This window comes from Psammomys obesus, unplaced genomic scaffold (assembly GCF_907164565.1).
Source record: "Psammomys obesus unplaced genomic scaffold, mPsaObe1.curated_primary_1811, whole genome shotgun sequence".
In the NCBI taxonomy this organism is placed as follows: Eukaryota; Metazoa; Chordata; class Mammalia; order Rodentia; family Muridae; genus Psammomys; species Psammomys obesus.
Genome location: NW_026596039.1, coordinates 21,280,437 through 21,294,964, shown reverse-complemented (window position 1 = coordinate 21,294,964; position 14,528 = coordinate 21,280,437). Strand labels below are relative to the sequence as shown.

The following is a 14,528-nucleotide window of genomic DNA, read 5'->3' as shown; positions in this document are numbered from 1 at the left end:
AGCCTGTGGGCTCTGCTCTGGGAAAAGGGGACCCCGGGGATTTTGCCGTTAACTAGTCTTCTCTCCACCTCTGCCCACCCCGAACCCATTCCACGGACCAGCTGGGACATCGGGGAGTGGTCCGAGTGCAGCAAAACCTGTGGCCTGGGCATGCAGCACCGCCAGGTCCTGTGCCGCCAGGTGTATGCCAACCGCAGCCTGGCCGTGCAGCCCTACCGCTGCCAGCACCTGGAGAAGCCAGAGACCACCAGCACCTGCCAGCTCAAGATCTGCAGCGAGTGGCAGATTCGGACCGACTGGACTTCGGTAGGGGCCTCCGCCTCTCTCTCCATAGCTCCTACTAGGATGCATAACGCTTGGGAAGGGGGGAATGTTTGCCGGGTTAGCCTGTTTGCAAACACAGCTCACAGCAATAGCTCAGTGTGCATGCCTGCATCTAGTCTCGCGGGTGAGCCTGTGTGGGTCTTGTGCCTGCAGACTTCACCTGCCCTAAGCTGCCCATGTGTCAAAAGAAAGTTAGCAACTCCTAGCAGAGCCAGCACCTTCCAGTGCTGTGCACCCCTCCCGCAGATGGAAGGCTGAGGCCCAGAGCAGGCCGGGAAGCAGGATGCCATCCAAGAAGGTTCTTAGAGGAACAGGTCGTGGAGTTTTCCTATGATCGCCCCTTCCCCATCCCACTCCCCTGGGGGTTCCCGACAAAGCGGGGGCCTCCTCACATCAGCTGTTGAGGAGCAGGTGACAAAGAACGAGGACACAACAGCCAAGCCCGCTGTGTTTCAGTGCTCAGTGCCCTGCGGGGTGGGGCAGCGGAAGCGAGATGTCAAGTGTGTGAGCAACATCGGGGACGTGGTGGACGACGAGGAGTGCAACATGAAGCTCCGGCCGAACGACATCGAGAACTGCGACATGGGGCCCTGTGCCAAGAGCTGGTTCCTCACAGAATGGAGCGAGAGGGTGAGTGTGCCGAGGGCACAGATCAGGAGGGGATCCCTCGTGGCTCGGGATTTCACCGAGGCTCAGAGACACGCTGGTAGCTCAGAATCCCAGGTTGATTCCTTCCCCAGAGAGACGCCGGGGACATCCCCCTCCTCCTCCTAGATTCCAGTGGCAAACTGGGAGACCAGAGTTTGCAGGCTTGCCTGCAGAGCGTGGGCGAGGGGTTGGCACGGGAGTGAAGGTGAGCCCAGCACACAGGAGACGCAGGGCGGCTTCTCCATGGCTGCAGAGCTGGGTCCCCTCTCTGGTTACTGTCTCAGTCAGTTTTGCTGTGAAGAGACGCCATGACCATGGCAACGTCTGCAAAAAGACAGCATTTAGTTGGGCTTGCTTCCAGTTGCAGAGGTTTAGTCTGTTATTGTCAGGGTGTGGGCAGGGGGAGGGATTAACAAGGCTCCACCAGGCACACACGTTGCTGGAGAAGTTGAGAGTTCTACATCCAGATCCAGATCCGAAGGCAACAGGGAGAAGAGATACTGGGCCTGACTGGAGCGTTTGAAACCCCAAATCCCACCCCCAGTGATACACTTCCTCCAAGAAGGCCACACCTCCTAATCCCTCTCAACTAGTGATACTCCCGGTGAACAAGCCTTCAAATATATGAGCCTGTGTGTGGGGACAATTCCTACTCCAACACCACAGTCCTCACCGCCCCCACTCTATATTCTCAGATGCTCCTAGGCCATGTGCAGTCGGAGAACTGCATGCCAGTGGCTGGAGCCTGAAGCGAAGTCCAGGAACCCCCCACCATGTCCTCCCTCCCTGAGGAATGTCAACACTCCCCAGGCCCAGTTGACTGACTCTTACAAGCAGGCTCAGCTGATCTGTTAAAGATGGCAGCTGTTTTGCTCAGAGGAACACCAGCTGCAATACAAGCTTTGGCAAAAAGGCCAGAGATGACTCGGGTTTATAGACTCCTATGAGGACCAAGGGTCTCTGCAGTTGGTGGGGGGACTGCTTGCTTCTCCTTAGCATTCTATAGATTAGGGATGACTTCATAGATTTGGTATCTGGGGTACAGTAGACATGCAGTGATTGTAGGCACCTTCCCTGATCTTCAGAGGCTAAAAAGCATGTTGTTCCACACCGTCCCCAACCCCAGAAGTCTGGTCTTTCTCAGGGCCGAGCTGTTAAAGAAAACTCGAGGGCAAATGAGCTGCTCTGAGTCACCCCCTTAGGCAAGAGGAGCCCGAAGTCAGTTGAGTTCATCTGTAAGAGACAAAAATGGAATTTCTCTGAAAGAGGGATTCTGGGGACGAATGGAAAGAAGGTAACGGCATGAGAGTGGTGAAGACAAAGCTTGTGGTGGCTGAAATGGTGGACCTTTTGAAGAAGAAGAAGGTAGGGGCTAAGGAGATGGCTCGGTGGGTACAGTGACTGCTGCTCAAGCCTGAGGGCCTGAGTTCAGATCCCAGCACCCACATGAAAGCCAGGCATGATGGTGGCATCTGTAATTCTAGTCCAGGGGAGGTAGAGTTCCCCAGTCAGCCTGTCTCAGTGAGCTCCAGGTTCAGCGAGTGGCCTTGACTCGAAAGATAAGGTGAAAATCCAGACATTGTGGTTCGAGCCTTTAATCCCAGCGCTCAGGAGGGAGAGGCAGGTCGATCTCTGTGAGTTCAAGGATACACTGGTCTATACCACAAGTTTCAGGACAGCCAGGGTTATATAATAATTCCTGTCTCACAAAATAAAAATAAATCAATCATAAAAATAAGATGGAGAGCAACCGAGAAACAGTTATGACAGCCTTATAGTGAGCTGCTGCTGGCATCAGGGCGTGACTGCGGTGCTATCTCTTTTCTGCCTACCGCAGCAGGCCCGGCCCAGCTTTCAGGAGCATGTCTAAGGGTGAAGAGCCAATGTGCGCTGCCCAGTCCCTGCTGCGTGAGGGGTTCCCCGTCTTCCCCCGCTCTTGCCGGCAGGCTTCCAAGGCCTGAGATGCTCCTTTCAAATCCAAATCCGGCCAGCTTTTCCCCAGCCACTGTGAAATAGAGAAGCTCTTTCAGGTCCCACCATCCGGTCCCCTCCCCGGGCTCTGACTCCGTCTTTGACTAATTGAGAACATGGGTGATCTAGAGACCCCGCCTGGCCCGGCACATGTACAGCCTAAGTGTGGAAAGCAGAAGACTAAGTTCATTGTCAGGTGGGAGCCATGCAGGGAGAAGTGTCTGTAGACATCACAGTCAACAGCACTTAGTTCACTCTGCTGATTTGTTTATTATCTGCTTGTGTGTATGTGTGTCTGTACCATGCTCATGTGGTGGCCACAGACGACAGCAAGGGCATCAGATCCTGAGACTCGTAGTTACACACAGCTGAGATCAGTTCTGGGTGGGTGCTGGAACCAGACTCAGGCCCTCCGCCAAGGCAGCAAGCACACCTTTTTTCTCTTCTTTTCTCTTCTTTCTTTTTTAAAAATTTTGATACAAGGTCTTTCTGTGTAGCTCCAGCTGCCCTAGAGCTCACTGTGTAGACCAGGCTGGCCTCAAATTCACAGAGATCTGCCTCCCAAGTTCTAGGATTAAAGGCTTTTGCCACCATGCCCAGCTAGCGAGCACTAGTACCTGCTGAGCCATCTCTCCAGCCCCCTTGACTTACTTTTCTGTACAAAAGATTTTAAATACCTTAAATCTCACAGTTGTGAACTTTAGACCACATAAAGTAGAACAAAAAATGTTTCCAGCCTTCGTTATCCCTTTACCACAACAAATAGCTTTATTAATCCAAAGAGTTGATTCATTGTCTCAGAATCTTCATAATGATACAAACGGTTAAAGTAGTAAAGACAGCTGTGACCCCAGCTGGGTCAGAACTCCCTACACCCTTAGGTTCTCTCTGGCTTCAGCCTGCAAGTGCCCTAACAAAAGCTCAACTAGAGAGCCATATTATTTTGTCATCAAATTTCTCATATATATATATATATATATATATATATATATATATATATACACATATATGAAATATACAATAACATCACATTCATGTATATGGCAAATGTATATGGTATATATGAAATGCGATGTTAATATATATTTCACATATATATATATGAAATTTGATGTTAATGTTTTATGTTACAAAGAAAACTTCATGGGAAAGAAGTGAAGACCACAAAAAGCTAGCATGTTTAGAGGGCTTGTGCTCTGCTCCAACAAGGAGGAAAATACATAGTGACATGGCATGAGAAAAGGGCTTTGGCCATCACAAGATGGCAAATGTGGCAGGGACAAAGCCATGAGTTGAAGTGGCAGGAGAGAAAGGTTGTTTAATTAACCAGCTCTGGTCTATGAGAATTTTCTCTTCTCTCTAGCAAGCCTGGCGCTGGAGGGGTGGGTCCCTGGGCTCCCTGGTCAGGCGGTGTAGATAAGCTGGTGAGCTTCAGGCTCAGTGAGAACCCCGACTCAAAACATAAGGTAGAAATCGAATGAGGAAGACACCCAACATGAACTCCAGCACCCCTCACAGGTGTGCACACACCTACACATACTCACACATACACAGAACATATTTACATACTTACACATTGTATATACACACAAAACTCTTAAACAATTTGAGAGACGAAGGAAGGGGATGGGAGCAGCGTGTGACGTAAAGGCTGCAGGGTATGTGAAAGGGCAGCAAGGACGTTCTTAAGGAAGGGCATTGGAGACCGTCCCTCAGGTTCTGGTGTTTCCTGGTGAGGGGAAGGGCCTCCGGGAAGAGGGAACCGTGTGCCCTCAGAGCCTCTCACGTCTCGGACTGCAGCCATGCCGCAGCGTGGGGTGAGGGGAGAATGCTGGGATGCAAGTCTAGAAGAATGACCGCTTACAACTGACAAGTTGTCTGTCTCTAGAGTCTCCCATATAAAGGGTGCAAACATTGTCCATGAGCAACTAAAACCACTGAAGTGAAAGTAACCGATGAGGAGGAGACTCCTGCGGTGAAGCACACCGTGTGGTGTGCGGGAGAGGTTGTCAGCCACTTACAGAGGAAAGAGCTTGAGGGACGGTGAGGCCAAGGCATCATTCGGAAGTATCGCCCTGCTAACACGGCTTCCTTCTGTCCTGCAGTGCTCGGCGGAGTGTGGGGCCGGAGTGAGGACTCGTTCTGTGGTGTGCATGACCAACCTTGTCAGCAGCCTGCCTCTGGAAGGCTGCGGCAACAACCGGCCAGCAGAGACTACGCCGTGTGACAACGGGCCCTGCACAGGCAGGGTGGAGTGGTTCACTGGCGGCTGGAGTCAGGTGAGTGCCAGAGCCGGGCATACCGCTCTGTCCCCGGGGTCAGGAGAGTGCCAGAGCCGGGCACACCGCTCTGTCCTTAAAGGATGCAATGCTGCTACTTGTGACCTGCAAACGCCGCTGTGTTCCTGGTGCCTCATCCAGCCTACAAGTGCCCCCTTCTGCTGTGTTCACTTACGCTACTTCAGTAAACAGAACAAATACCTGTGCCTCAGGGAGTAACCGTGAGTAGCCTAGTGCCTGACACACAGGAAATGCAGCAGGTGGCTCCTGCTGCTGTGTCTGCTGCTGTGTCGCTGCCACTGGTTAAGCTGGTTTGTCAGTACTTGATGAGGTCGGAAGGTTCCATTTAAAAATCTGGAGGTGGGGCTGGGTGTGGACGCACACACCCTTAACCCCATCACTGGAGGCAGAGGGAGGAGGCTCTACCCAAGCTCCAGGCCGGCCTGGAATACCCAGCTCGAGCATCGAGAGACCCTGCCTCAAAGCAGACTGTGAGGGCCAACAAGACAAGCTTGTGGGACGTCCACAATACGCCACGGTGCATGTTTGTCTGCCCTCACACATGCATGCACACATACACACACATGCATCATACACACAGATTTTTTTTTAAGCTGGAAGTATATGTTATAAAGAACAGATAATAAAAAATCTAAAGTAACTTGAAAATTAATGGCTACTTTTTTCCGTCCTGTTCCAGCATTGAACATGAACCCCCAGGGAAAATAGAGAGAGCCATCCTAGTGACTGCCCCTCCCCCCCCCCCCCAAGCCACTTTGGATCTGAGCTGTTGGCCCTCTTAGCACTGGCTCCCAGGCCTGGCTGATTCTCCACGGCCTTTTGGCTGAAGGTCATGATTTGTACATTATCCAGACTCTGCTCCATAGAGAATTTTTTTGAAGTGGCTTTAAAAACAGACCTGATAGAGCTGGCCAGCTTTCCCCCTGTAACTGATACAGGCCCTTTGGAAAGCAAGCTGACAGCGAAGGGCAGGAAGAAGAAAGATCCATTTGTCTTTCCCCGGTCACCCTGTCCCACGGGTCCATTTTAAGGAAAAACTCTTCAGCCAGGCATGGTAGCACATGCCTTTAGTCCCAGCAGAGGTGGTAGAACTCTGTGAGTTCAAGGACAGCCTAGTCCACATAGTGAGTTCCAGGAGAGCAGCACTCACAGTGAGACCTTGTCTCCAAGCGCAGTTTTAAAGAAGCAGTTATTCAAAGACAAAAGCAAACTTCAATGGGAATGTGCGTGACCTCAGGGTGTTTTCATTTGTCATTACCCATTAAAATAACACACAGCCATAACAACCGTCAAGCCAGGGGTGGTGAGACACACCTGTAATCCCAACAGGATGGTGGAAAATCCAAGGCCAGCCTCATCTACCTCAGCAATGGTCGTTAGGGTGCCTGCGGTGTGCAGAGTACAACAGCCGGTCAGAATACGAGGATGTGAAACTGGGGGCTGGAGGCAGCTGCCAGCGCTGCCGCTCCTGCTGAAGAGCTGACCTCAGTTCCCGGCACACGCGTGGGGTCACAACCGTCCTTAGCTCCAGGTCGGGGGATCGGTACCCTCTTCTGGTTCCGTGGGTACCAGGCACTTATGTGGCACACACATACATGCAAGCCCACACGCATAAAATTAGACATCTATAGATTCATATTAGTTCTGGAGCGCCCCAGTGGCTGAATATTTGCCTAACAGGCGTGAGGCCCAGAACGTGGAAGGTAAAGGCAGAAGATCAGAAGTTCAAGATCATCCTCTCCTACATGGTTGAGGCCAGCCTGGGCTACAGGACACCCTGTCTTGGGGGGGGGAAAATATATATATATACACACACATACACATATACATATACATATATACACATACATATATACATATGTATTACACACACACATATGCAGATATTTTCTAATCTCAACCATGTCAATGACTTGTTTTTGTAGACAGCATGGGAACATGTTCTCTTCTTGGACTTTTAATGTTTTGACTGATAAAATCTGTAAGATTTGAAAGATTCAGAGAGAAGGGTTTGGAGTGTTTCCAGTGCTGCTCTGGTGAGCGTCCCTGTGGGACACCGGTGTGACTAAACCCAGCTCCGATCTCATGGGATTCCTGATGCGGGGTGATCTCTCCTCAGTCACAGAAGACAATGCCCGCCTCCCCGGGCTGTTAAGAAGAGCCTCCTGCTTTGCCTTCCTGTTGCTCTGATAAAACACTTTGGCGGAAACCAAACTGGGAGGGAGGGGTCCATTCCATCCAGTGCTGTTCTAGGGCATGGTCCGTCATTACCGGAAGTCAGGGCAGCAGCTCAGGCAGGAGACCTAAGGGCGCTCCTGAGGGAGTGTGACATCCATCTGTCTCTGCTTCTTCTCCTCCAGTGCTCTGTTGAGTGTGGCAGTGGGACACAGCAGAGGGAGGTGATCTGTGTTAGGAAGAATGCAGACACCTTTGAAGTGCTAGACCCTTCTGAGTGTTCCTTCCTGGAGAAGCCCCCAAGCCAGCAAGCCTGCCACCTCCAGCCCTGCGGAGCTAAATGGTTCAGCACAGAGTGGAGCATGGTGAGTTGCGGTGGCCTGCAGATGACCCAGGTGGGGTCCTCGGCCCAACCAGGAAGAGATGCTGGGTTGCCTGTGGTCACAAGGAGGGGGGACCCTGAAGCTCGCAGATGTGGGCTTCCACGCGGAAATGTTCATAATGCAATGATTCTCAAGCTTCAGGGTGTATCTGGAGGATCTCACTTGAAAAGACGAATTCCCGGCCCCTCCGAGCTGTGAAACTTGTGTTTAACAGGCAGGTTCCAGGTGTCCTTGCTGAATTCTGACAGAATTGCTGCGGGGAGTGTCTGATGGCTGAAGGACTCAGACAATGTTAAAGCACTGCACTGTAAGCTGGGTTCCGCAGCGCCTGCCGCCCAGCCCTGGGGGAGGGACAGGGTATCTCAGGTAGAGACCTGGAGCTCACTGGTCAGCCAGGCTGGCTGAAATGGTGAGTTCAGGTTCCGTGAGAGATGCTAACTCAAAAAATAAAACGGAGAGCTACACACGGTGGACATGCCTTTAGTCCCAGCTCAGGAGGCAGAGGCTGGCAATCTCTGAGTTCAAGGCCAGCTGCTCTACATAACCGGTGCCAGGACCGCCACCGTGCATAGAAAGACTACCTCCCTCCAGAGTAACCAAGTCAACACAGTGGAGAGAAAACTGGAAAGGGCCTCTGTCATCAACCTCTGGCCTGCACCTGAATACCCACACGTGTGCACATGTACCCCACACATACACAGGGACATACACACACACAAGTGTTCCATCATCTGTGAACTTATAAGTTGTCTTTAGGTAGCTGGCTGTGGTGGCGCACACCTTTAATCCCAGCACTCAGGAGGCAGAGGCAGAGGCAGGTGAATCTCTGAGTTCAAAGCCAACCTGGTCTACAACACAAGTCCCAGGACAGCCAAGGCTATTACACAGAGAAACTTTGTCTCAAAACACCAATAATAATAATAATAATAATAATAATAATAAATTGTCTTTTAGAAATTCTTTCCCAGTTCCACCCACTGAAAGAGCCTAGAAATCTAGTGGCAAAGGGACTTTCTGCCCTCCAGAGTACAGCCTTGATTGACACTAGCAGGAAGCACAGAGGCTTTGAGAGAGCATGGCAGCTCCATAAGCTACCCTGCCCAACCTGCCACATCAGCTGCGAGGAAGTCCCCCAAGACATGTTCACGTCCAGAAGACTCTGGAGGCAGCGTTAGGAGGTTCCTGCTGGCCACGGATGGGGGCAGCTTGCACACCAGTAAAAGTGGCCGCGGTGGGTGGGATGAAACATGCTCTATGTTTAAATCCATGTCTGCATAAGTCAGAGATGACTTCAGAATCCCTAACGGGTGGAAGTGGTAGAGCTGCTTCATTCTGAGAGGGATGGATTCTGACCCTGTCTTCAGAGCTGGTGACTGTGGAGGCAGGAGTCTTAAATACTGAGCCCTATTGGGGATTCGAATGTCCCCATTTTGCTACACCAGGTGAGCTAAGTAGATGGAGACACTGCATGTCTCTGGCTGCTGACATCCCTAAAAGAGAGATGACCGCAGGACCCTGGGGCTCAGGCTGTGCTTCGGCCTCCTGTGGATCCAGCTAACAGTTCCCAGGAAATAGGAAAACAGGAATGTGTTAAAAATCTGCCATTGGGGATACAGCCAGCAATCAAGACTAGGAAAGTTCCACAGGCAAACGGCTCTCGGTTCCTTCCACAATAGAAAGTTAAGTGCTGAGGACGTGGCGCAGCTGTCAGGGCCCTTGCCTTGCACGCACAAAGCCCCGAATCCATGTCAGCACCAAAGAACCTGGGCATGACCACAGAGCCTGGAGGGGAGGCGGGAGAATCCGAGGCTACCCACCGAAACCTCTGCCAGAGGGCCCCAGCAGCTGTCCCTCCTAGGCAGGGAAGGGAGTCATGGGGTCCCGCCCAACTCCAAGGGGCTGTCCACAGTGAAGGCTGCTGGGAAAGGGGCAGTTACTTTCTTCAGCAGCGTAACCACTGATAAATTGTCCACCCCATGCCCATGCAAGCAATCCTTCCCAAACTCGATGAGTCACACAAGCAGACATGAAAGCAGGAGGCAGACTTGGTGAGAGTAAGAGCGTAGGTAAGGGTGGGAAAGGATGGATAGAAATCGTACAGGAGGAGAATAACTGGAATACAAATCCGTTCATCTGAAAACGACACTGTCAAAGAATGATAAATTTTAAAGACAATAGGTGGAGAGAAGTTCAAGATCATTCTCAGCTACACGGGAAGCTTGGGGCCAGCCTGAGCTACATGAGGCCCTGTCTCAAAACAAAACAAAACAAAACAGAGAAACAGTGAGATGGCTCAGCTGGAAAAGGCGCTTACCGCCATACCCGAAGACCTGCGTTCATCTCTGGGTTGTCCTCTGACCTCCACACACACACACCATGGCACTCGCAAACACACACACTAAATGTAACTAGAAAGAAATAAGCACTGTCAGAGGTGGTGGCGCACACCTCCCGTCCCTGCTCTCAGGACAGGCTGAGCTCTGTGAGTTCGAGGCCAGCCTGGGCTACACAGTGAGTTCCAGGACAGCCAGGGTTACATGGTAAGACCTTGTCTCAAAGAAAATTTATTCTAGTTTTTAAACAAGCACGAAACAATGGAAGGGAGACCTCCAGGTGTAGATTAAGAAGTATGGAAGTGGGTTGGAGAGATGGCTCAGTGGCTAAGAGCACTGGCTGCTCTTCCAGAGGTCCTGAGTTCAATTCCCAGCAAGCACATGGTGGCTTGTGACCATCTGTAATGGGATCTGGTGCCTCTTCTGATGGGCATGAAGACAAAGTGCTCATACACATAAAAGAATAAATATATTAAAAAAAAATTATGAAAGTGCCCGTCAGCTACAACAGGCAACTGAGACACGGCCCTGGGTTTTCTGTTGTCTAACTTCTTATTTCTTTTTATCGCATGTGTGGGCGTGCTGCCTGCCCGCAGTGCCCTTGGAGGCCGTCAGATCTGGGGCTGGAGTTACACACAGTCGGGGACCACCACGTGGTGCTGGGAACTGAACCCAGGTCCTCTGAAAGAGCAGCCGGTGCCCTCGGCCTCTGAGTCCTAGCTCCGGCTCCTTGTTTTGTTTAGTTTCTTTCTTTTTTTTTTAATACTTTTCATTTATCATTTGAAAATGTCCTGCACTTACACAGCACACTTCATGTCTACCCGCCTCTACTTCCTCCAACTTGACTTTGATTTTTAAAGGAAAAAAAAAAAAACAAAACACTTATTTTTTTAAATATGTAAGAGTCACCAAATTAAAAAAAAAAAAATGGGACTAGAAACCCTAATATATGGCTTTGGGAATGATAAAGAACGGCAGCGGCTGCCGGGCGTGGGCGGGGCAGACGGGGCGCGGGGGGGGGGGGGGGGGGGCAGCCTGCTGGTCCCGGGACGTCTGGACGGCCCCCTAACCCCTCCGTCCTCCCCACAGTGCTCCAAGAGCTGCCAAGGCGGGTTCCGCGTGCGGGAAGCGCGGTGCCTGTCGGACGACGCCACCCCGGGGAGCCTGTGCGACCCCCGCTTGAAGCCAGAGGAGAGAGAATCCTGTAATCCGCAGGACTGCATCCCTGAAGTTGGTGAGTTCGGGATCCCCCGGAGAGAAAAGGAAGGGCCCTCCAGCTCTGTCCTCTCCAGGGCGAAAGGGCTCCGCCAGGTCCCCGTGACCTGTGCAAAGCATGGAGTGCGTGTGTGCGTGCGTGTGCGCGTGTGTGCGTGTGCGTGTGTGCGTGCGCACACGCTCTCTCTCTCTCTCTCTCTCTCTCTCTCTCTCTCTCTCTCTCTCTCGTGCTGGGGGTGCTGGTCAGGGTACTTCGAATGTTATTTCATTTTATAGTTTAAGACAACAACCCTCCGGATGTCCTCTGAGTTTCATAATGAGGGCTCATGGTTTGGACTTTCTAAATTTTTCTTTATTTTATTATTATTATTTTACAATCTCTTCACTCTGTATCCTGATTATAGCGCCCTCATCTCCTCCCAGCACCACCCTCCCTCCCTCTACGCCCCTCCCCCATCTCCCTGGTTTGGGCCTTTTTAGCAGCTTTGCTTTGACAGAGTCATTTTGAGACACATCAAAGGTTATCAGCTTTTGTTTGTATATTCTATTTTGTTAACTTTGTAATTTCTTTTTCTTCCCCTTTATTGGATTTTGTGTTGGAAGTGAAATAGTTTTTCCTCCTTTGAAAAGACAGCATGGCTAAGTGTAGCAGACCAACCAGAGCGGTTTTTAAGAATCCTCGTGGCCTGGAGTGGTCAGAAAGCTTGTGTATGGAGCCCTGGGCCTCAACCCCAGCACCACATAAACCTGTCTCGGTGGCTAGCGCCTGCAATCCCAACAGCCCAGGGCTGAGGCTGGAGAATCAGATCAAGATGACCTTCTCCTGTATCAAATTCAAGGCCAGCCAGGGACACATAAAACCCTGTTTCAAAAACCAAGCCCCTCTCACATCTTACTAGTGAGAAACCTTCCAAGGGCACATGCTGGGCTTCAGGACACACGAACTGCTTACGGCAGCTCCTTGCTTCCGAGGATCTGGCAGTTTTTAATTACCCTCATCTGTGTGCCTGAGACAACTTTCTTTTTGTACTTTAATGCAGCCCTTTAAAAAGCAACTCGAGGAATCACTGCCGATCCAAATTTAAATCACTTCAACTCTGTGGAATTGCCAAGGCAGATAGCTATAAACAGCTTGTGCACATGAGCCAGACGTGGGAATTCTACCGATATTTCTTTTGAAGCCTCCTGCCCGCAGAGACTTTAGAGTGATTATAGTGATTATTTTCCTAAGATGCGTCTAAAGTGTTTTCTCACATCTCCTCGTTCACAACCTTCTTCTCCTCCTCCTCCTTTCCTTATTTTGCATTGGTGTCTATCACTGGCCTGTGCCTGACTGTGTAGGCGTGGCCAGCCAGCAAACTTCAGAGAGCCACCTGCCCCGTCCTGGCACGCTGGGGTTACAGGCGACATTGCAGTTCCTTCCAGTGGGCCCCGAGGCTCAAACCCACGTCCTCACACTTGCGTAGTAACGGCCTGAGCCATCTTCCCAGCCCTCCAGCGATGTCAGTCAAAATCCATACAGGATTTTTTTATTGGATGTATCAAATATGAATTGGATATACCACCAGGGCAATTTTGAGGATTAAACAGTGTTGGGGAACTTTCCCTGCCCCCAAATCAAGGGACAGGGAGAGGTAAAATCATACAAGAGGAAGTCCCAGGTAAGCCAAAGATGCTTGATGGAGTAGCATAAGAGTCTGGGGAAAGGATGAGGCGGTGAATGATGATGAGACAGTTCATATACACTTATGTATATAGGGAAACAGTAAAATTGAATTCCTGCTTTTATACACACACCACCACCAACACCACAGTCACCAGCTCTTGGTGAATTAGGGAAATATAAATGTAATCAGAAAATTTGAACTTTAAGAGAAGACTTTGAGGGAAAATTTTTTTTTATCTTAGAGTGGGGAAGAATTTCTTAAATGAAAACCTCAGAGTGGTTACCAGGGAGAATACTATAATACCAATAGCCAAGTGCGACACACGCCTTTAATCCCTGCACTTGGGAGGCAGAGACAGTGGGACTCTTTGAGTTCGAGGCTAACCTTGACTACAAAGCGAGTCCCAGACAGCTGGGGCTCTGTTACACGGAGAAGCCCTGTCTCTGAAAACAAAATGAAACAGTCCCCTTATCTTGTGACATCCTTTAAAACAAGAAGATCTACGAGCCCAAAGGAGATATTGCAACACAGAGAGCAGCACCAATTCAGATCTAGTGCGCAGGGAGAACTGGCGAGGCCACAGGAGAAGAGCTGCTCCCAGCGAGAGACCCTGCTCAGAAAGACGGACACGTGTGTCTAACCTCACACCGCAATGGCTTAGCATTCCCTAGACAGACACAAACAGGCCAGGGTGGGGGCAGTTCTGCTGGGGTACGCCTCAGCTAGCTGAGTGGCTGCCAGCATGACAGCTGAGACCAGGTGTGGTGGCGCCCACCGAAATCATCCCAGGGCACCGGAGATGGGGGATCAGGACGCCAGGGTCATCCTCCAGCATCAAGGCCAACGGAGGCTACATGAGACCCTTGCTTCCTCCCAGCCCCCACCAAAAAAAGGAAAAAAAGAGAAATTCTGCTGTTCTGCCAAGAGAAATACAAAGAGCTTCCCATAGTTTGGAGGGCAGCCATCACACCTCGCAAGGCTGTCTGTGTCTTCAAACCCAGAAAGAAGACACACACACACACACACACACACACACACACACACACACAAAATGCTTAAGAGTTCATTATAGCAGAAAAAAATCAAAACAAATGTCTACCAATGGAAATGCATACAGTATATATTTACATGGATTTCTCCCCAATAATAAAAGTGAAGGAATAAATTCAATATCAGACAAGTGGCCAAGAACTATGGTATGTGTAATAGCTAAGTTAAGTGCCACATAGTGGTTCAGGACGATCACAATACGATTCAAGTGTGAGGAAATGTTCAGGGGCCAGGGGCGTGGGCTCGGTGGGTGAGGAGCATGAGTCTCTGAGTTTGGATGTGCAGCACCCACATTAAAGCTGGTCCTGGAGAAGAGGACACAGGAAGCTCCCTGGGCTTGCTGGCTAGCCTGGCTAGCCAAACACTGGGGTCCTGGTCCAGTGGAGAGTAGGAAGTGAGTGGAGCCCACACATAGCCAAGGAGCTACACGTTGGCATTGATGGTGGCTGGGGAGGACTCACC

General features: G+C 50.7%; 1 protein-coding gene across 3 annotated transcripts in view; it reads left to right on the top strand.

Moving 5' to 3' along the window:
* The window catches only part of Thsd4 (thrombospondin type 1 domain containing 4), a 517,345-nt gene that overhangs the window by 499,466 nt on the left and 3,351 nt on the right, over nucleotides 1–14,528 (top strand). For all 3 annotated transcript variants that reach the window (XM_055621782.1, XM_055621780.1, XM_055621781.1), the window contains 5 exons: nucleotides 102–306; nucleotides 781–954; nucleotides 5,049–5,222; nucleotides 7,604–7,783; nucleotides 11,224–11,368. In XM_055621782.1, the coding sequence (XP_055477757.1) occupies nucleotides 102–306; nucleotides 781–954; nucleotides 5,049–5,222; nucleotides 7,604–7,783; nucleotides 11,224–11,368 (878 nt within the window). The remainder of the gene's footprint in view (nucleotides 1–101; nucleotides 307–780; nucleotides 955–5,048; nucleotides 5,223–7,603; nucleotides 7,784–11,223; nucleotides 11,369–14,528) is intronic.